Below are 22577 nucleotides of genomic sequence, written 5' to 3'. Positions count from 1 at the left end.
TAATATAATCGAGTTGGTTCTAACCAACATATCGTGTAATTTCCTATACTACATAGAAGAATGTTATTTACAGTTGGGCCAGTATAGAATCATGCTGTATATAAAGAGAGTTGCATTTGACCTTGGGTTGTCCAGCATTGTAAACTTGGAAGCAAACATGGATTGTCTTAAAGGTCACATTGTGAGGATTGTGGTTCCTTAATTAATGAAGAAAAAGAAATCACGACCTTTGCAGGTTTTTTCAAACTGAGAGAGGTACATTTACCATTCAGATCCTAATACTCTAAATACATTAAGTGCTTTCTACATCCATGGCTCCAGCCTTGTAGAGAAAGACGTCAGGAGAATAAAGCTGACACTAAACAAAATTCAAAACCAAGAGGCGGAGAGAATCCTTGGGGCATCAACCCTCTAATTCCAGTCATTGCAAGCTGTAGCCCCCCCACTTGGATTCATTGATTGAATTGATTTGAGCCAGGCCTCAGGATAAAAGCATCATTGTCATGGTCAACCAATAACATTGTTCTTCATTAAGACTTAGAGCCAAGTTATTTGCTTCATGTAAAATCAGGAAATATATTCTTATTCCTGGTCCCGTGCCCACATTTTAAACAATAGCACTATGTAATTGAGTTTCTTATATCTTTAATCAGCTATTTTAAATTAAAAAATCAAAGCCATGGATGGATCTAATTACTTTCACATTATGTTTAAGTCAACCATTTATTACACATCTAGAAAATATCAGATATTACTTTATCTTACAATAAAATTGATAAAATTTGCATTTCATTGTCAAAATGGTCTACATTTAAAGATGTAATTATAATTCTATCATAATGATTAACTGACTTATAATTAATGTGATTATACTTGATTATAATCTAAGTACAATGATGTAATTTTGTTCATTCATAGTATTAAATAAGAATGATTAATTCAGCATACATTTTAGTGAGCCTTAAATAACTAACCCTAATGAAGGCTACTGTAAATCTGAATGCTAACATTATCCTTGGTTTACGTAATTTCCAATTAGAATTAGTTTTAATTACAATGAGCATTTTCACACTTAATACCTGGGTCAGCAAGACCATTGCCTAGAGAATTTGTGAATAATGCATTTCAATTTTTACTAAACTATATTTTACTGATTCTTTTGTGTTGAAAAATATTAATGTTTATCAATGTCTTCCATTTTATACTTAGGACACATTTTTTTTTTCATTGCATAGTTAAAAGATAAGCTCTTCAGTCCTGAAACAAATATATCTAAAACATATAAGCTACAGGCATACTTAAACTCAAGAAATTTATATCCAGTTGAATCAAACATAAAGTTCTAAGTTTCAATAAAATCTGCAGGTATTTATACATGCACAAATATTAAGCTAGTGCCAGAAACCAATTTTCTTATCTACTACAGTTATTGGAATATACACGCAAACGTACAGAGACATATATGAGTTTCTGAAAAACCTCATATTTTGAATAATCACACAAGAAAAGGGCTTATAGGAAAATAGGGTTGGGGCAAGCCACGATGAACATAGGTCTCTAAGTTATACAGCGCTAATATAAACAATAACAACCATAATAAAAATGCTGTCACCATTTAAAGCATTTTAAGACTCTAATAAATGGAGGAACTTTTCAGTAAATATAGTATGTTAACCTAAAAAAGGAAGGTAGGGTGTGAAGCAAGGAATCCTGATGCAAAAGTGGTATAAAAAAATTAAGGGCTGTTGAATTACGGCGACAAGGGGAAGGTGACCGAAGCTTGGAACAACCTCACAACGAGTAAGCACTTCCAAAAGAAAGCATGGAGAAACAGAGCAAGGACCGCTGGGCGCAACGCGTGGGCAGCCCCACATCCTCCACAGCTGTCTGTGCTCAGCTGTTGTAATGCTTTCGTCTGCTGTGCCTTGGTGGCTCAAGACATCATTATAGTGGGGAAAATCATGTAGGAATCAACGCAGCTTCTGTTTGTATCGGTCTAATTCCTCCATCGATCAGGTGCATGCAAACCTCATGTTTCATGGAAACATGCGTTAGATATGTGATAACCAAGGCAGTAGAAGGAGACTAATACCTACTGAGCACCTGGTGGGTGCTGAGGTCAAACTAGACCCAGCACATACGGCATAGGGAGTGGGGATCGCCTTTAAGGAAGGAATGATGTTTAATACGGAAAGGGTTCTTGGGGAATTTGAACAAAATGAGTCACATAAATTGTCTGGAAATTTGCCTCAGAGGTGTTGGAAAATACAGAGTTTTAAATCATTGATTAAAAGGTCAGGAAAGAGCTCAGCAAAAGAAACCAAGCATGGTTTGAATTTCTTTCCACTAGGTTGAATTTTGGCTTTTCAGTCTTTGTACATTTTCATGATAACTTCTGAGAAGTCTCTAGGTTAATTAGGTCTAGTTTAACTGCCAATAGCGTCAAACCTAAAGGGAGTTTATTTAAGGATACGAGGAATCTCAGGAAATCCAAGATCAGGAAAGCAGTCCAGCTTCTGGAAGGTTCTAAAACCAAGGATTGAAAAGAGGGCACTTGAGCTGGGATCTTTCTGTGCCTCTTATCTTTTTTAATTGCTTCTCTGTGCACATCTATTTCAGTGGCCTCTCTCTGGGGAAGCAACTTTCTCTGCTTCAGCACACATAGGCAGAACACATGACTGCAGAGTGTTTAGCATATTGTTGCAGAAACTCATTAGTTATATTTCTAAATTCTCTAGCAAGGGATTCAGATTGACCCATCTTGGGTCAAACGGCCACCCTCAGACAAGTTAATTGTAATCAGATGGCAGGGACATGCTGTGCAAACATGCCTACTGGGCCCCCAACTCGATGACCATGTAGATAGGGAGGAGTTATCAGTTGAAGAGAGTTTACTATTGGCTCATCAAAAATAAATTCTTAGATTAGTATTTATTAAACAAATACGAATATAATACACAAAAATAATACGGACGGGTATTATACAGATGAGTTAATTGTTCCAATAGATGGCTAGTCTAATGATGTAGGTAAAAAGTAATGAACTGATCTAGCGTATACAATAGGAATAGAGCAGAGGGGATGGGTATTTGAGATATTGTGGGAGAGATAGTTCAGGATGAGTGATTTAACTCCAGTCACTTTGTCTCTCAGCTGACAAGGGAAAGAGTCAAAAACACATACATACCAGCGTCCTTTACAAGGGTTCCTTGAAGCCGTTGCACATCAATTCAACTTATAATTAATTAGCCAGGATTTTATTGCATGGTCAAACCATAAGGACATCTATGAAATGTGTTTATTCAAAACTAAGGGAGAGGAAGGGAATGACTATTTGTTCTCTAAACAAATAGCCTACTACAAGGTCCTGCTAGACAATTTTTCAGCCTAAGAGTATACAGAATTATGATTTTAATATATATTGTGAATGAAGAACATGTATGAATATGTAAATTTCCCCTGGCAACTCTTCACCCAGTGCCTTTTGGTCTGTTTCTCCACGTGCTCTCTGTTAAGGTAGCTTATCGCTTTGTTCTCCTCAGTGTTTGGGCATCTTTCCCTCTCTCCATAATTCAGCACCTTATACCTTCCTTAAATCCTCACACTTCCATCAAGATTGCTTTCCCTGTTTGGTTTAGGTGAATTAATTTATTTCTTTAAATCCTCACCAACTCTGATATTCATTAAATTTTTTCAGAGAAATTTTCCTAATTTAGTAGGCGAAATGATGTAGGTAGTGTTTTAATTTACATCTATGATTAACAATGAGGTTAAATTTTTTTAACACTGTGCTTGTTAGCGGTCATTTACATTTCTTCTTTTGAAAATCATGCATTTATTTCTTTGCCAAAAATTTCTATCGAGTTTTTTGCTTTCTCACATGGATTTAAATGTGCTTTTTCTTCACTAATTATATAAATCCTCTTTTATAAGCTATGTTGCAAATATGTTTTTCTTGCTTTTCCTTTTCTTTTTGTTCGTAGTACTTTCAATGAAAACATTTTTCATCTACTTTATTTAATTTAATCAAGGCTCTACTTTATGTTTGCTATTATCACTAAAATCAAGAAACATCCTGAGATTAAATAAATATTTTTCTTTTTTTTTCTATCTTTACATTTTAGTGCTAACATTTAAGTATCTTTAAACCATACTTTCTCATTATCAGATCTTGTCTAACTTTCATTATGCTTTATATTTTTGTTGTTCCTTCTTCCCAAGTCCTTTACTAAAAAAAATCACCATAAGGTTGTTTTGATTTGTTTTGTTTTGTTCTTTACAACATGCTGTCATATTTTATTTTCCTAGTATCATAATCCCCTATTTTTTTATTGAGTTGTCCTTTATACTAAGAGAGCACCCTGTATTCATTTTAATTGTTTATTTATTAATGGTTAATTAGAATTCTCTTAATTTCCTCACTGTAGTGGAAACTGAAATGTGAAGTTAAGTGACTATTCTGATTATCAAGGACTCATAGGAATTCATTTGGCAGGGTGATGCTTTCATTATCTTAATTGCTTTAAATATAAGCACATTCCAGAATATTAAAAGGTTCTTTTAATTTATGCTAAAGCTAAATATATTGATTGAACTAATAAAAAAAGAAATGAAAATATTAAGAAATTAATTTTATTCATTAATTGATATTTTACTTGTTCATGTATTTCTAGATCATCTTTAATGCGAGTTATTTTATACCTAGATATATTTTTATGTGTTGAGACATTGATTAAAAGTTACCTCAGTGTATATTTTCTATTGTAAACACGTTGAAATGAAGTTGAGTGCAATATAGCCTTCTTTGAGCTTTTGCTCTGTTGGGCAATTGCCTAATAAGCTATGGCATGCCTGCAAGAGACCATGAGAAAATATGCTCAAGAAGACATATGGAGGGAAGCCTGTAACCGGGAGTAAACCATAGCTCCAGTGTTTAAATGATCTGAAAAATTCAGAATCTCCAGTGTTCCACATCCAGGAGAGCCTATTTCCAGAAATCAGTCCACTCCCTGCCTGATTTTATACCTGTTTCTCATTGATTCTGACACTAATGTTACTCACAGCCTATTATTATAAATGTATTTCTCTGAAGAGGCAAAAAATTGTTTTTCTTAACTTCTGTCTGCCCCTCCTAGTCTTCAAGCGCGCTATAGGGGGCAGAGGGCGTCTTTCTTTCTTAGGATGGCGGGGGCGGGTAGGGGCTTCTTCCTTCTTTCTTCAGGTTCCTTCCTTTTCCTCAGTACGTCCTTCCTCCTTCTCCTCACCTTCCTTCTTTCCCACCTCACCTCCCTACCTCCCTCCCTCCCTCCCTCCTCCCTCCCTCCCTCTCTCTCTCTCTCTCTCTCTTTCTTTCTTTCTTTTTTTCCTTATTTAAAAAACCCAGAACAACTATGTTGACTTTGTTGTGAAATGCATCCGTGATTATAATTCTCAACCCTGGCCTCGCATTAATATCTCTTGGGGAGCCTAAAATAATATCTGTGCTCAGGCTCCATTTCAGAACAATTAAATCATTATATCTCTGGGTATGGAGTCCAGGTATTCATAATTTTTAAGGCTTCAAATAATTCTAATGTGCCCTTTATTATTTGAGCCTTTATTATACATATAAAAAAGAGTATATATTTCAAATGTTCAGCTTAATATTAAAATGAAGTGATCTCCAAATTACTATATACAAATTAAGTCATAGAGATGTGAAAATTTGAAACACGAATAATTTTAATGTAACTGTCAATTATTTTTTGATAAAATAAGTATTTTGTTGTATGATTCAAATATATTTCTATCAAAACTTGAGGATGCAGTTTTAGTTCACTCATTGTTTTGAAAATGTCTGCCATGTATGTGTACATTTGGCAAATAGTTATTGTCAAACCAGCCACTTCAATTAGACTTAGCTTTCATCACTACAAGCCTATCTTTATTTTTTAAATGTAAATAAATGTGTAAATACACATCCCCATGACAGCCATCCCACTTCTAAATGCAGTAATTGCCAGATATAAATATCCCATATTCCTTACATCTTCTGAAAAAATGTGCAAATTTAATCTCCTAGAAAATAATATTTACCATTTTAATGGCAATATCCCACACTCTATACAAATCAAGGCTAAGTATTTCTGCATTCAAAGCTTGTTTATCAGCAAAAATGTTTCCAAATTAAATTTGAGAATAAAGTCATTCTATACTGTAACACCTGCTCTTAGAATAGTGCCTCGCACTCAGTCATCAGCAAATATATTTATTTTAATTATAGTAAAATAAAAGTTACCATTTCAATCCTTTTTGATATATGGTTCAGTAGTTTTAAGTACATTTACATTGTTATGCAGCTGTCACCAACATCCATCCAAGAACTCTTTTCATTTTGCAAAACTGAACTTTTTACCCATTGAACCATAACTTCCAATTTGTTCTACCCCCAACCCCTGGCTGTCAGCATGCTGCTTTCTGTCTCTATGAATTTGCCTACTGTAGATACTCCATTAAGTGAGATTATACAGTATTTGTACTTTAGTGATTGGCTTACCAAAGAATACTGACAATATCCTCAAAGTTCATGCATGGCATAGCATAATGAGAATTTCTTTCTTTCTTTTTTTTTTTTTAAGGCTGAATAATATTCCGTTGTATGTATGGACCACATTTGTTTATCCATTCATCTGTCAATGGACACTTGGGTTGCTTACAACTCTTGGCTGTGGTAGATAATGCTGCTGTGTATTTGGTAAGCAATAAGGCCACCCTTTGCTTCATCATTGAGCAGCTCCATCAGAAAATATGAATATATGTCTGTAAATATAAATATATAATTTTATATATTTCTATTGTAAGTCCAAATATACTTGTGTAAAAGTGTCCAAACTCAGTAATCTCTTCTTTGCTTGCTATAATCTCAGCGGTGACATAATTTTTTCTGCTATATGCATAGCTATTTTTTTTAAAGTTTATCGGGGTAACATTAATATAATACAATTATAATACAATTATATAATTTTCAGGTTTACGTTATAATTTGACATCTGTATATTCTATTGTGTGTTTACCACTCAAAGTCCAGTTTCCTTTCGTTACCATATGTTTCATCTCCTTTACCAACTTTACCCTTCCCCTACTCCCCTATATTTGACCCCCTTTACCCTGTCTACCTCCTCTCTCCTAATCCACCCCCTACCCTCCGGTAACCACTAGTCTATTGTCCACATCTACGAATTTCTGTATGTCCCTTTCATTTGTTGCTTTTAGGTTTATATCCCACATATAAGTGATATCATGTGATTTTCAACTTTTTCAGTCTGGCTTATTTTGCTTAGCATGATTATCTCGAGGTCCATCCATGTTGTCGCAAATGACTTTTTTTTATAATCTACCATCATTTTTGACACAATCTGTTGAACAATATCTTCTACCATCATATTCATTCCCCAAGCACAGTGATGTCGTTACAGGGAATCAGTTTTCTGAGGTGTCGAATATTTAACTTGTAGCTACTAACAAACAATGCATCAGCTGTTGTCATTTTTCTGTAGATGATTTTATATATATATATATATGTATATGTATATATATACACACATACATACACACACACACACACATATATACACATACTCCCCTAGCATCACATGAGTAATGTTAATTTTTATCAAACTTCCAAAGACAATTTTGATGTGAGTTTGAAAATATCAAATTTATTTTCATTTATATCGTCAGCTTCCTTAATTTAAAAACATAACTTTATTTTTAGTTATGAATGCATTGGTAGTAAAGAACATTGTATAATAAATGGTTTTGTGCTTATTTTTTACTTCAATCTCATGAAACTATCTGGATAAATCATTCTTGGAAGATAGTCAGGTAATAAAAGGAGCAAGATTTTAAATGAGCTGAAAATATCATATTTCTACTGTCACAGCTTACCCATATATATTTTTGAATGTCAAACAGAGGGATGCAAAGCTCTGTCTTCTATAAAGCATGTAGTATGGTTGTGAAAGAAAATGTGCAAAGGAGAACCAGAACGATCACAGATGCATTCTCAGGCACATCAATTTTAGGAAGCTTCATATTTGGAAATGGAGAGCTGGAAATTGATTTCCTTAAAACTATATGTCTTTATCCCCCTTGCAAAATCTTTACATCCTCTCTGCTGTACCTATCACTCAGCCCGAAGATTGCTGCTATATGATTAGTATATTATTCCCCTTCCAATGTGCATGCCATGCCTCCCAAAAAATCAAATTTCTGAACACGTGAGATTCAGTTCTAAATCTTCTGTTATGTTTCTATGGTGTATTAGTTTATCTCTTTGCCATTCTGCATCCTCTTATTATAGTTTATCATAATGTTTAAGTAAGTTTTGTTATCTAAATTACATAGTATCTTGATTTTGATCTTTCTCAGGTATGTCTTAGCTCTTGTTAGCCTTTTGTTATTCCAAGTCAATTTTAGATTCAGAGGATGTAAGTGTCTTTTCTACCACTTCTGAGAAGCAGGTTTATTTCTGATTTACCCTAATATAGTCGGCATAAGTCTACTCGCTCCCGTTTTATGTGGGAGCCTTCAATAAATTCCCTGCCTCTGGTAGACCCTAAGCTAGTGAAGTTATCTGAAGATTTCAACAGAAATTTCCTGTTGGCTGAATTCACTTCACTTCTGGCTTTGAAGAGTCCTGAATTTTAAATGTATTTCAATATTTTATTATGCATTTTAGTTATTTCTTCTCAAATGAGGTGGTGTAAATCTCGTACTGCCAAAAGTAGAAATAATAAATGGTTTTGCATCCATAATATTCAAAAATGTAAAAATACATTATTAACATATAGATGTTTTGGAATGTTCTATAAAATATATTTTGAAAAATTACACCATCATTTTTTGTATGTTTAGCCCATCAAAATGTACATCTCCCAAAATGTCAATCCTGCTTTATTCTTTAAGACATACTATACTATTTGGTGAGATTACTTTTAAAATAATTTATGCAACCTGTTAAGCAACTTAAATACTATGTTGAGTTTGACAGTGAATCCAGTGAGCTCCAGATGTTTCTAATCTAAAAATATTCTCTCATGTTCCGAGACCTCTACTTTTAAATCTTTTAACCATTCTTTAAATGTCCTTAAAAGTGTAGAACACACACTTTAATGATACTCTTTCATCACCATTTTGATTGGAAAGCAATATCTTAGAGGTTATGTAACATCATCAGCTTTGCAAACTCTACCTCAGTTTGAATTTAACTCCACTATTTCTCAGCTGTGTGATCTGGGACAAATTACATAACCGCTCTGTACCCCTACTGTACAAGCAAACGGTTGTGAAAATCTATTGATTTAATCCATATAAAGTGATTAAACCAGAACCCAGCCCAGTATAAGTTGTCAATATTATCTGTTAATATTGATATCATTTTATAACTCTAGAAAATAAATAATAACATAAAATATACTTAATGTTTTCTCAAAGTAGCATTTTGTTGTAGAAAGAATGCTGGCCTAAGATGAATGCAAGAATTAGGACTTTCAACATCTATAAATCGAGGAGTTTTACCAGCTTTAAATATTTTATCTAAGCTAAATCTCTTATGAATCCATTTTATAGATTAAAAAACTAAGGTTCTGAGAGGGCAAATAGTCAAGATTCAAGCAAAAAGTGGAAAAACTAACACTAATAGAATATTAACTAAATGCCAAGTTTGTACTGAAAATTGTGCATACATTATCTCATTTAATGTTCACACAACTCTATTATTCACTCAGGGACTTTACAATCTCCATTTGCCAGATGAGGAAACTAAACCTCCAAAAAGATTAAATAATTTAACTAAATCATACAAAATGATACAGATTTCACTCAAGGAGATTTAAAGATTTTGTTTAAAAATATTTTAAATTTACTTTGTTGTAGCTCAGCTATTTGTTAATAATTAAGTGCATCTAAATATTTGAGTCCCAGGTTTAATAATCATCTTCAGACCACATTAAATCTATTAAATTCTGAAAATTTTAATGAAATACCACATTGAAAATACAGCACAGATTAATTTTTATACATCTCATGAGTACTAGAGGGTTCAATAGAAATAGTCAAAGATAATATTATTTTGTGATTAGATTATTTATGTTTATGCAGAAAGACATAATTCGATCATCGTTTGGCCCTGAAATTTGCACATAAATTAAAAATAATGTAACAGTGTCCCTTGGCAGCCTTACTAAATAAATAATAGACAAATCAGGCTAATTAAAAATTCTGAATCAAATTGTTCAGCATTTCACAATCTCTTATTCTTCATTAAAGCCTACCAACGATATCAATATCAGAGAGGTTCTAGAACTTAGTATATTTTTAGGAAGGTTATATATTTCCTTAAACATAGATGGGATTTTTTTATTACACATATTGTTGATTGTTGTTGTAGCCCCCTATATTCTTTTGTGTGTACATTCTAAAAAACAATTTTACCAACCTTAAATAAACCAAGATTCAAGGATGGATCAGAGAATTGAAGAAACAATTGTGCACACCATCCTTGAGAAGGATAAGTTTCAAGGACCTAAGCAACAGGGTCTCGTGGAAATTTGCTCTAATGAAGTGCCCATTAGACACCTGTGCCCCCAAACCTGTCAGTTCTGTGTTTTGTATGACATTCAACATCAAATGGAGTAATCTTGTCAACCAGCTGTCTGTCCTGAGATCACCCACGTAATGCCGCCTTGAGCTTCTGGGAAATGAGCATTAGAGGGTCCTCTTCTGTCCTTCCTCAGGCTACACCCCTCTCCAGTTAGCGGGGAGTCTGCCGAGAGCTAATAAGACATGCCCACTCAGAGCCCCTGCTCCCTGTTCTAAATCTGGGATCATGGAGTTCTCTGATTAAGTGGTTCCAAGCTGGCTTTAGAGACCTTTCCAGGACTCTTCCTCAGTAAAGTCCTCTCATGGAAGAACTGGACTGCTCAGCTGCAGGGGTAGCTAAGAGACAACTGTGGAGATGAGGATGGGATTGTACCTGTAAACTGGAGAGCCCACTCCAGACCCTGTGCGTGTTAGAGGTGGACCTTAAACTGTAGCCTGAGCAATTGCCCTAAACCAGGAAACACATTCATCTCGTGTTTATTTGGAACACGAGTCCTGGCTGCACATAACAGCATTTATTTTATAACAATCTAACCGTCCACTTTTTATCCATGCGATATATTAAACATGGAAGATTCATGACTCACTCTTGGGGGTTTGTACAGCTTTCAGAAATTTGTGTCTATTTCAATTTGCACTTCCAAATTCTCTGTCTCATTAGCCTAAGTTCTTTACCTACTTATTTTCAAGTATTTTGTACCAAAAAATGTTAATTTTTTTAATTTTTAAAAATTTTTTTAGTTATTGCTAGATCTTATGTATATGGGATCAATGCCAGTCAACTCTTAGGTTTGATGTAACTCTTGACTTCACCACTTAAGTGGAAGTATACATACTGGTGTGGGATGCCTATAGCTTGAGACAGTCCACAAGAGTGAGTTTTTAACTCTTTAATGCCCAACAATTTAATAGAATTTTTATTTTACAATTTACTTCATAGGAGAAATGTAGTTTTGGAGGTTTTAGATAGCTAAAAATGATAATCTGAGATTACTTGCTACAGCATTTTTATCTTTGCATTTATATTTTTTAAAAGATGAGAAAATTTTCAATGAATTAACTAAGAAAATGTCTTCAGGTAATATTCAGCATTCCATAGAATTTTAGAGTGGAAAAACCATAGCAATACAAAATATTTGAATGATTTCATTTCAAGTTTCTTGTGGGTTTTACAAATGTAAGAATAGAAATAAGGTTTATTGACTCTCAACTTAGTGATTATTCAATCATTTCGCGGTGCTTGTAAGAGAAAAAGAAATAAACATAATTGCAGACTTATTTGATAAGATATAAAGGTAGTTGTTTTCAATTTGGTCAGAACGAATCAACTATATATATATAATATGTATATCTATATACCTATAGATATATGAAGATATATATAGATATAAGATATATATCTATAGAAATATATATATACATATATATGTAAACATATATCCCTACTATGTGTTAATATCTTGAACCTGTCGGCAAATTCTTCAGTATAAATTCTATGCAAAAGTTACCTGAGCAAGGGAACAGGACATAGTATTCTGAGACAAAAGCTAAATTAACAATTAAATCTGCCTCCTTTGCCATTCACTTTCAGATATATATGACACTGGTGCTTTAGTATGCAAGTTTCCTCTTACATCTCATCCAGTGGAGTGGAGACAAACCTTGAGCAAAGCGTGTTTTCCCATCTAAATATAGCAATTAGAAAATTTTAGTTACATCTAAACACATGACATCTTCCATCCATCACGTGTATTCTTCAAGTTAGAGCTGGAATCTATCTAACATGTAGACAGATATTTTTAATGAAGGACCAATTTTTAATGATGGTTACAATTTTGAGTGATTTTTTTTTCTTTCCTTACAAGTTTATGTCTCATACCAAATCTGTCTTCTTCTCAAAAAGAACAAGTACTGTCTGCTGCCTTGGCCCGCTTCTCTTTAGATTGCCTTTGCTTTCTGCCTCATGTCACCACACACCGTGAGCCTCCTTGTCTTTGTAGCAAACAATAAATTACATCATTAGCTGTGTTTATATAGACTATCAAACTCACAAAATATATTACATCTCAGAAATTATCTTAGGCAGTGACAATAATTACCACACAGCCCATTTGTCCTCTGAACAATTTTCAGTAGTTGACAGTTTTCTTATAACTGTTTCTCACTGCAAAGTTTCTTTCATAGGAATCATTTTGCCTAATGTGTTTCAAATTTTTTTTTAAATGTAATTCTAAGTGCTTAGTACTCATGGCATGTTTTTAATTTATTTTAAGTTTAAATAGCCAGGTATTCTGGTTGCAGTGGTAAAGTCCAGTCAGCTTTATGAAATTTAAACACAGTTTAGCAAAAATTACTTAATTACCTGAAAGGAGTTTGGGCTTGGTGCTATGTATTAGGGATCTAGTAATGAATATAATATAGTCTCTTCCTTGAAGGAGTCTTCCATATATGTCTAGAAGGAAGTTGTTTAGTTTGCCAGTTGTATAGTAGATAAATCCAACAGAAACTGTATCATGGTACTGTATTTCAATACCATGTGCTATACTCGAGATTATCCAAGGTACCAAGAGAACTGGATGGATAAATGGGCCTTGGAAGAAACAACACTTAAATAACGTGTGGCTTACAGGATTGGATATCTGAGCAGGAGAAGAGGTTTGAGGTTCAAAACATGAATTCTGGCTTTGCTGTTAGATGTCTGTGTGAACTTCAGTAATTGATGTACGAAGAATTATAGTATCTGCTTCTTGGAGCTATCTTGAGAATTTCTTGGAGCTATCTTGAGAATTAAATGAGTTAATATGCACAACGTGCTTAAACATAATGAGATGTGTAATAAATGTTCTGTGAGACTCAGAGTCACCGCCACCACGCCATCATCATCATATTCTGGTCGTGTCAGGCTAGGCTACTGTTACAACAAGTACATCCAAAATGCATCACAATTCAGGCGGTTTGTTCCTTACCTACTACTACATAGGAGTTGGCAGGAGAACAGAGTTGTGGGGAAGCGTTTCCTCATGCTTTTATTCAGGGTGTAGACAGATGTTTAATCGTGGCCTTCAAAGCCCACCTCGTGATCATCGCTTTTCTATCCCACCAGGAGAGGTAGAGAGCGTGAGGTAAAGAGAGTGGTATGTATCACTTCCACTCACAGACCGTGTGTTAGAACACACCCTGATGGCTCCACCTGGTTGCAAATGTGTCTGAGAAATAGTGTCTGGCTGACTCAGCAGCAACTCCACATTCTAGAGATTCGAGCATTATGTTATAAATAGCCAGCCATCTCCACCACATGGCTGAGGAAGGACGAGGGCATAAATACAAACATGAGTAAAGACAAAAATGGTAAAAAAAAAAAAAAAGTCCATCCGTGGACCACACGTAGATGGGTACTGTGAGGTTTATTGTGAAGCAAGAAGTAAGGAAAGATAAAGTAGAAGGCAAAAAGAAAAAACAGTGTGTGTATTTTTGGTCACATTTAGTGGGTCTGATATGCTATAGAGAAATCCAATAGAAAATGTATCATAAGTGTCTAAACTCAGGAAAATTTACAGATTGGGTTATAACTATTGGGTCTTTAGCTGCCAGGTGGTTGATAAAATCATAATAGGAAATATGATGCCTATGGAAGAGCAAAGGAAAATGAATCAGGGTCACAATTACTGTGCTAGCACTTAAAGGCTGGGACTGGAACAAGAGCCAAGAGAGAAGGAAGGTTAAGAGATGGCTGAATAACAGGACTGTGATGACAAGGAGCTAAAGGAATTGAGGGTTGTAAAAAGAAAGACGTTTTGGCACGTCGGCTGCAGCAGTAAAGTCCAGAATGGAAAGGGTTCTTTCTTTTAAGTTGATGGTTAGAAAATTATCACATAACTGAGCAAGAGTTCTTTTAGAGAAATTTTAAAAATCGAAAAGAGGTGAAGAGTGATGGGGACTTCTGAAACAGCACACCACTAAAAACATTTCTTCATTCATAAAAGCCTCGTGCTCTTTGTCAGGTATATCGTTTCTGAATTTTGTCGTTGCCATTGTTTTTTTTTTTTTTTTTTTTTTCTGATTATTTCCTCTTCTTCCTTTCTAGGCCTTCCAAAAATATCTTTGTCTAAACCTTTAAACCAATTATTTGATATATATATATATATATGCAATAGGATTCAGCAATCTATTATCCTTAAATTATATGGCGAATCCACAAAGAAAAGTAGATATTTAAAATATACCCAGATCTAAAAAATTAATTAAAAATCTGTTTCATGTATGAAAAGAGAGGTTGGCATATATAGTTTTTCAAACAAAAATAAAGTCACCTCTTTGTTTAAAAACACGAAAACCTGATCTTTAGGATGTTTTCCATTTAGCAGGCACAAGTAGAATTGCTTTTTTTTTTTTTTTTTTTACCTTTCCCGAAACTCTGTGCACTAAGACATGGTCCAGGAACTCCAATAACACTTCTGGTAATTTGACACAGACTGAACTTTGCTGTCACTGAGGTCACTGAGGTTACAGTTTCAGATGCGGTGCTATCAGTTGTCTGATATGTGCACTGACCTTCTTAAAGCCTGGCAATTTTTCTAACCTAAGATAGAATTAAATAATTGCACTCAATAGAAAATATGAAAGGTATTATTGTTATTTTTTTTGGAACATTTGAAAACGTCACCCATGTGGTATTAAGTCATCAGCAATGTTGAGATTTCCTTTTGTTTGCAAACTTGCCCCCGATCTTTCTAGAACGAGAGCACTCAAGTAAAATAAACATTTCACCCAAGGGAAGATTTGGGGTGCATATCTTTTCCAAAATATTTATTCTTAAGCCTATTTCCCTTTTATTATCCAAATTGTTGCTCTTCCTTTAAATAAATCTGAATCTTCCATTTTTGCAATATGTTGCTAAACTTACTTGATAAAGAACTGAGAAGAATGGAATTTTATAAAGGAGATTCATATAGAAACTGTGTCCTCTCAGTTGAATGGTCTTGCTTACCTTACTAAGTGACTGAATAACTAACTGAGATGATTGGCACTTGGAAGTCCATCAACTGAATAAGCGTATTAAATATTTTTTAATATGCTGGTACAAGCTAGGACTACCTTTTTGTGTCCTCTGACAGCAAGCCATAAATATCTTCAGTTAAAGCACTAAACATCCTTAGTAATATGCTTTTCTCACCAGATTATAAACCCTTTGAGATAAGAACTACCACAGCATCCGCCATGGTGTCTGACAAATCCTCAGTATATTACTGAGTATGTCTCAGTATATTTTCAGGATGAATAAATGAATATTCTAAATAGATGACATCACTACATATGAAAAATATATAGTATTTTGTAAGAGAGTGATTATCATTGTTTTCATTTAGCAATCAATAGTAAATGGCTTTCCTCAGGTTACAGATTTTTTTAGAATGGGGTTGAAATTACCTTGGTCCTCATTTTTGGACCACCTATTAGTATTCAGCATTTACTGTCCGATATTACCAGCGTTAACTAGAGGAAAACTTTTGCTTGGAATGATAAAACTTTTGAGACATACTTACAATAAAAACTATCTAAAGATAATTTATCAACAAGTTAAAACACAAATGACAAGGGAAATTCATATATTAACAAGTGAAAAGAAACCAGTTACAAAAAAAGTTTTCTCTTATAGCCACTACAAATACATCTTAATGTTTCTGTTTCAACAAATGCATTCAGATGCTTATATATATTTACTTTTATATGAATATAAAATAGAGTTTATTTTTAAGCATGGGTCTACTATTGGACAAAATGCAAGTAGCCTCAAGTTTATATTAAATAAGTAGTAGAATTTGGAGAAAATTCTTTTCATGGGGTTTTCTTGGGGTTACTTTTAGACTTCATAAGGTAATGAGTTTTTAGATATTAAATTTATATTGAAAATTAGACTACAGACGAATTAACAAAATCATATCACAGGATATGCTTTCTACTGCTCCCAGAACCAAAAAAGGAGAATCAAAATTTAGATTACAGGTGGAATCTAACTTCCCAGTAGTCTAAAGGATTTGGAGACTGATTTTTTAATCTTATATGAGAAAAGGAGACCTCGGCATAAATCCTTTGAATTAAACCTATTCCTTGTGCCACACCACATATAGGCTAGTACATAATGTGAGAAGAACTCCAAAACAACAAATTAATGTTAAAGTTTCAAGAACTAGTGAAACTTTGAGGACAATGTAGAAGCCAGTATAAATTTATGCTGTTGGTACCATATGCTACTAGGACCATAAGATCATAATATAGAAAATGGAAAGCATGAAAGAAGAATAGGCAAGATATTAAATAAAGATAACTAAAATTAACTTCTAGAAATGAGACTAAATATCAATGGAAAAGCTAAACAAACAGATTAGAGACACAGTTGAAGAATAAGTCACCAAATAAATGTGAGCTTATTCAGAATGCAACACAGCATGGTAAAGAGAAAAAAAAAATGTGGCGTAAAGATTAACAGACATCGAGGAGAGAGTGATTCAATTCAATACTTTTCTAATAGAAGTTCCAGAAGTGGAGAACAGAGGCTTAAGGAAAGATTCTATTTGAAGAGAGAATGTTGGTCGTTTTCCATAATTGAAAAACAGCGTAACTCGAAGTTATCAAAGCACAGGAACAATGACACCCCAGTAGCAAGGAGCAACCTAGTCCCCAGATCTTGGTTTCTGATAGCATTTTGCAGTAAAAGGAACCAGGGCTCCTCTGAGAAATGGCTGATGGCTGATTATAGGACTGGATCAGGAAATAAAAGAGATATGAAATAAGCCTGAGCAACTTACAGTGCTAGAAAATATGGTAGTATCCCCCCTAAAACAGCCTGGATTGATGGGGGTATGTCAAAGGGACACAGGAACCAACCAAAACTGCTCCCGTGGCAAAAGCTGGAACAATTGAGCAAAAAAAAAAAAAAAAAAAAAAATGAAGTAGCATTGCATTATGATTCAAATGATAAGTATTCTGTAGTCTATATTGATAGAAATAAATTACTGAATAAATAAATGGGAGAAAAGAGACAGATCTCCCATGGATAAGAACTTTAAACAATTTATATAGATTCTTTGCTCTCAAGGAGGGGAGCATAGATCACTACCCAACAGCTGTGGTCCACACATAGTGACTTCCAAAGCATATGATACAGGAAGGGGTGGGCAAAAAGTGACTTTACAGTGGAGAAACATGACAAGCATTACATCAGCCAGGTAAAGTCAACATGAACAGTGACAAGTCATGTTAATAGTATGTACCCTTGTCACGATGTGATGAAAATAACACTTCACTTCTGAAGTCTTCCCCCTCAAAACCCATAAATCTGGCTAATCAGGAGGGGAGAAATCAGACGAATTCCAATAGAAAGTCATCCTACAAAATACTTTAACAGTACCCTCCAAATTATAAAAGTCATAAAAAAATTAAAAAATTTAAAAAAAGGAAAATCTGAGATACAGTAAAGAAGAGCCCAAGACATGACTTTACCATCTAAATGACATGGTCTCCAAAGGCTGGGAGAATGCCCATTTTGCCTTTTCTGTCCTTCATGTGGTCAGTATATTGTACGTGTGATACGAAGAAGCTTAAGAAACGTGTGCCCTGTCTGAAATCTCAGAGCCTGTTGTATGTTATCACTTGAAGAACATGATAAAACAAATGTTTGTTCACAGATATGGCACTAGAATGATTGTATCTGGTGATAAACCCTGCGTAGAAAACTATTTAAATCCAAATAGAAATTCAAAGGGTCAAGGACATCTTTACTGTAAATTCTGTTTCAAAGCAGAATAAAGCCTGTTTTCAGTTGGTTTCACTTTCAAGTTGGTGACAGTTTATTTAAATGCATAGTGAATTAGCCATATATGCGTGTGTGTGTGCATGTGTGTTTGTGTGTGTGTGTGTGTATATACACACACATATATATGCTTTCATTAGATTAAGTATTCATTTCATATGGCTACATTATTTTTCAGAACTTTTTTTTTATTTCTAGGATTTTTCAATTTACCATGCTTAATCTTATGTCTTTAGGTCTCTAAAACTTTTTGGGGGACCTAAATAAATATTTAATCTGTTCATGTGCCGATTCTGCCAACCTGATTACCTTCAACTCTCTATTATGAGCACCAATGTTTTTTCCATTCTTAGCATAGTCAGCTGTAGCATATGTGAGATTATCTTTCATTTCTTATATTTTCCAACTATTAAATCTGTAGAGTTAATCATTTTGATTGAATGAAGAAATTGAAACAGGCTAAACATGTATAAGACATTCTCAATAAAATAATCTAATTTTTCTATTTACCATGATTTTTCTGCTAACAACAGTCTGACTTACTATATTCTTGTCTCAAAACTCTACTTTTCATAGAATGTTAGTTTTTATAAAATTTTTTCTTGGCGCAACTCACATACCATAGAACTTCTAGTAATTGCTTGGTTTACTGAAATTCAAAACACTAACTTGATTTCTCTCCCTGTTTTTGCTCTTTATATACTTTTAAGGCTCTTTTAGTTATTAGTCTATTTTAGTCATATTTTTTAAAAAACTAAGAATAAATTATTTAAATAATGCATTAAGACATTTCCTCTGTGGAGTAATTACATGGCTCCATAGCCTATAGCATAGAAAAATAAAATAATTTCAGTGCTTTGACTTGCATAGTAAATAGTGTCTACATATTGCTCTGGGTAACTGTGAATTCTCACTAGTGTTAATTAAAATAATGTGGCAAAGATTCTGAACCACTCGATGAACATGACCTTTAATTCTTCGTCTTACTGATGCTCATAGTTGAAAATCCTGTTGTTGTTTTAGATGCTCTTTCTTCATTCTCCTTATTCTGACTGCATCATACTGGTAAATTATTTCTGGAAATTATTCAGGTTTTAGCTGTTGTGTTGTGGTGATGATTTGAAGGCTATGGAAATTCACTTTTATCAAATCTTTGGAGTTTTACATTTTTTTCTTTATGGAAATACTGTCTAACCTTTCCTAACTTACTCCCACCTCAGGCACACCAGCCTGAACTTACAGTCTATGTATCAAAGGAATTGCTGAGTTTTATTTAATTTGTTGAACTGGCGGAAAATAGTTTTAGACCTTTAAGGTATATCATTTGAAGCTACAAAATATTATCATTAGACTTTATATCAGTTCAAGTGATATTCAAATATGTGTATTGCATTGAACATTCTATCTAGGTTCACTTTTCTAAGCTCTCTTTAGATAAAACTATTATGTCATCATTTTTAAGCACACGCTACATAGCAGGTGTCATGTAAGCCCAAGAGAATACAGCAAAAACTCTCGTTGCTAATGACCTTGGAGTCTGGAAGAACAGACAAACAATAATCAGCTCTTATACAAGGGGATAAACATTTAATAAAGGAATAAAAAGGACCTTCAGTCACATGACACAGGGAGTGTCCGACCTGGGGCTTGGATGACACAGAGGCCAGACAAGGGTAGACATAGAAGTTGTTTTGTGGGGTCTTGAGGTTGAGCAGACCGCCAGGAGCACAGGAGGGAATGGTCAGTGCAGGTGAAGGAAGCAACGTATGTGAACACATGGGAAAACGAAGAGCAAGTGGCGTGTGTGTGTGAAACCCTCAGTCACAGGACATAGTTTAACTGCAGGTGCTAATGGAAAGAGTTGCAGAAAATGAGACTGGAACACTACACTGGTACCAAAAACAAAAGATATTTAATGCTTTTATTAGAAGTTTGGGTTTATGTAATAGACGCTGGTCAGCCCTTGACTGGTTGAAAGATATTTTGAAAGTATAATCTGAATAATTGCTCAACAATGGGGGTGGTGTCTGGACATCTACCTTGGACAACTATTAAAATTGCTAACTTAACTGATAGTGTGGAATCTATAAAATAACTTAAAAGAGTATTCAAATTACTGAAAATATTACAAAATAATGCTTTTATTTGATATTTTGTTTCTTCCCCAGTGGGAGAGACTTCGGAGATTTGCCCAGAAACCTGTGACTTTTTGTGCCACAATAGGAAATGTATTGCATCCCACCTTGTCTGTGACCATAAACCTTGTCTGCTCGGATAGGTCTGATGAAGCTCAATGTGGTAAGTATATTGGTCTGTTCTAATGCCGCCAATTCAGCACAGGTCTTCACGTTATTAGTAGAGAGACATTGGCATTGACTACTGAGAAGTAATGTTCTTTTCATGCATTAGAGTAGATTTGGAATAGCCAAAACATTTTTCCAGCTTCTCTATGCAAATATCCAGATGTCAGCCTCTCATTCTTTTTGCCCCGTACTAGAAACTGCAGCCTTTCTATAGCAAAGCATGTTACAGAAATCTCCCGTCATGCCATTGTGTAAAACTACGTGGAGTCAAAATTAAAACTGTCAGACACTGAACTAGCAGTCTGCACTTCTTTACTGGTTTTCATTACTATTTCTATACCTTCTTCAAAAAAGTTGATTTTATAGATGAGGCTAAAAATTAGCACTTTGGAAAAATACTAGTTTAATGAATAATTTTATCAATTACATTGCACTGGGAAAAGAGGACTAGGTGAGCCACATTCATTTTTCACTCAAGCTTTAATTCAAGTGATTTTTTTTAAGTAAGTCTTCTGTAAAACCGAGTATGTATCTCGAAAATATGAGCATGGATCTAATTCAAAATATATATATTTTATATATCTTACTGGTGACCATTCATATGGAATCTTGATACCATACAAGCTACCTGCTGCAGTTAGTGTTTGCCTCATAACAAACTACTCCCAAAAGTTAGTGGCCTAAACAAGTGTCATTTTACTCACAGTTCGGTGGGTCACTAATTCAGGAAGAAGTTAGCTAGGCAGTTTGTCTCTGATGCACATCGTTCAAACTGATACGGCTGGAACTAAAGGATTACTTCCAAGATGGCTTTATTCCTTCCATGTTTGGCACATTGGTACCCTCGGTTTCCCTATCAGGCTCAACATGGACTCTCAACTTCCAGGGTGATCCACATGACTTGGGCATTCCATACCATGGCTGTCGCAGGATAATTAGACATCCTGCATGAGACTGCCTTTTACTGAGTGGATGCTCCAAAAGCAAGCATTCCAGGAGCATTGGGACAAATAGCAAGATTGTCATGACTTAGCCTCAGAAGTTTCAGAACATCACTCTGTCTCTTCCTAAGGGTCACACAAATAATAGAGTCTACTAGGCTGGATTCAAAGAGAGGGAACAGATTACAGCCCTCAGTGGGAAAACATCCCGCACGCACAGGGAAGAAGTCCACACGAGTCATGTTGAAATTGTTATTTTTAGCTCATTACCATTTTTCTTTCTTGGGATCTTGTAGTGATGAAATGCTTCTGAAATGTTCATTTTCTCTTTTTAGCATTTATTATTTTTTTAATTGTGGTAAAATGTAGATAACATAAAATTGATCATTTTACCTACTTTTAATTATACATTTCAGGGGCATCTCATTGTCATGTAGCCAAAACCACCATCCATCTCCAGAACATTTTTTATCTTGAAGTATTGAAACTGTGTACCCATTAAACCAGAACTGTTCATTTTCCCCATACCCAGCCCCTGACAACTACCATTTAACTTTCTGACATACCTCTAGGTACCTCATATAAGTGGAATCATAGAGAATTTGTCTCGTTATGGCTGACTTATTTCACGTGGCATAATGTTCTCAGTATTCATCCCATATATTAATTTTAAATCAAAACATAAAAGGAAGTGAAAAATAATTGGCACTTTTTATACTATGAATTCTACAGTATTATAGTCTTAATTTTACAAAAATTATATATTTCCTTTATAAAGTATATATTCTCAAATGAAATTTATAATGCATTGAATAAGAGTTTCTAGTGTTATTTCTTACTTCTTTTAAGTGCACCAAAAAAATGTATTTTTTTTTATACTAA

At 34.3% G+C, this 22577-nt stretch overlaps 1 protein-coding gene across 1 annotated transcript in view; it reads left to right on the top strand.

Annotated features, from left to right (window-relative positions):
• The window catches only part of MALRD1 (MAM and LDL receptor class A domain containing 1), a 481557-nt gene that overhangs the window by 295221 nt on the left and 163759 nt on the right, over positions 1-22577 (top strand). Inside the window, 2 exon segments of the mRNA XM_036226667.1 lie at positions 20620-20714; positions 20716-20749. Of these exon segments, the coding sequence (XP_036082560.1) occupies positions 20620-20714; positions 20716-20749 (129 nt within the window).

Source organism: Rousettus aegyptiacus, unplaced genomic scaffold (genome assembly GCF_014176215.1).
Source record: "Rousettus aegyptiacus isolate mRouAeg1 unplaced genomic scaffold, mRouAeg1.p scaffold_m13_p_10, whole genome shotgun sequence".
NCBI classification, from domain to species: Eukaryota; Metazoa; Chordata; class Mammalia; order Chiroptera; family Pteropodidae; genus Rousettus; species Rousettus aegyptiacus.
The sequence above is the reverse complement of the archived record's forward strand: the minus strand, read 5'-3'. Positions and strand labels throughout refer to the sequence as shown.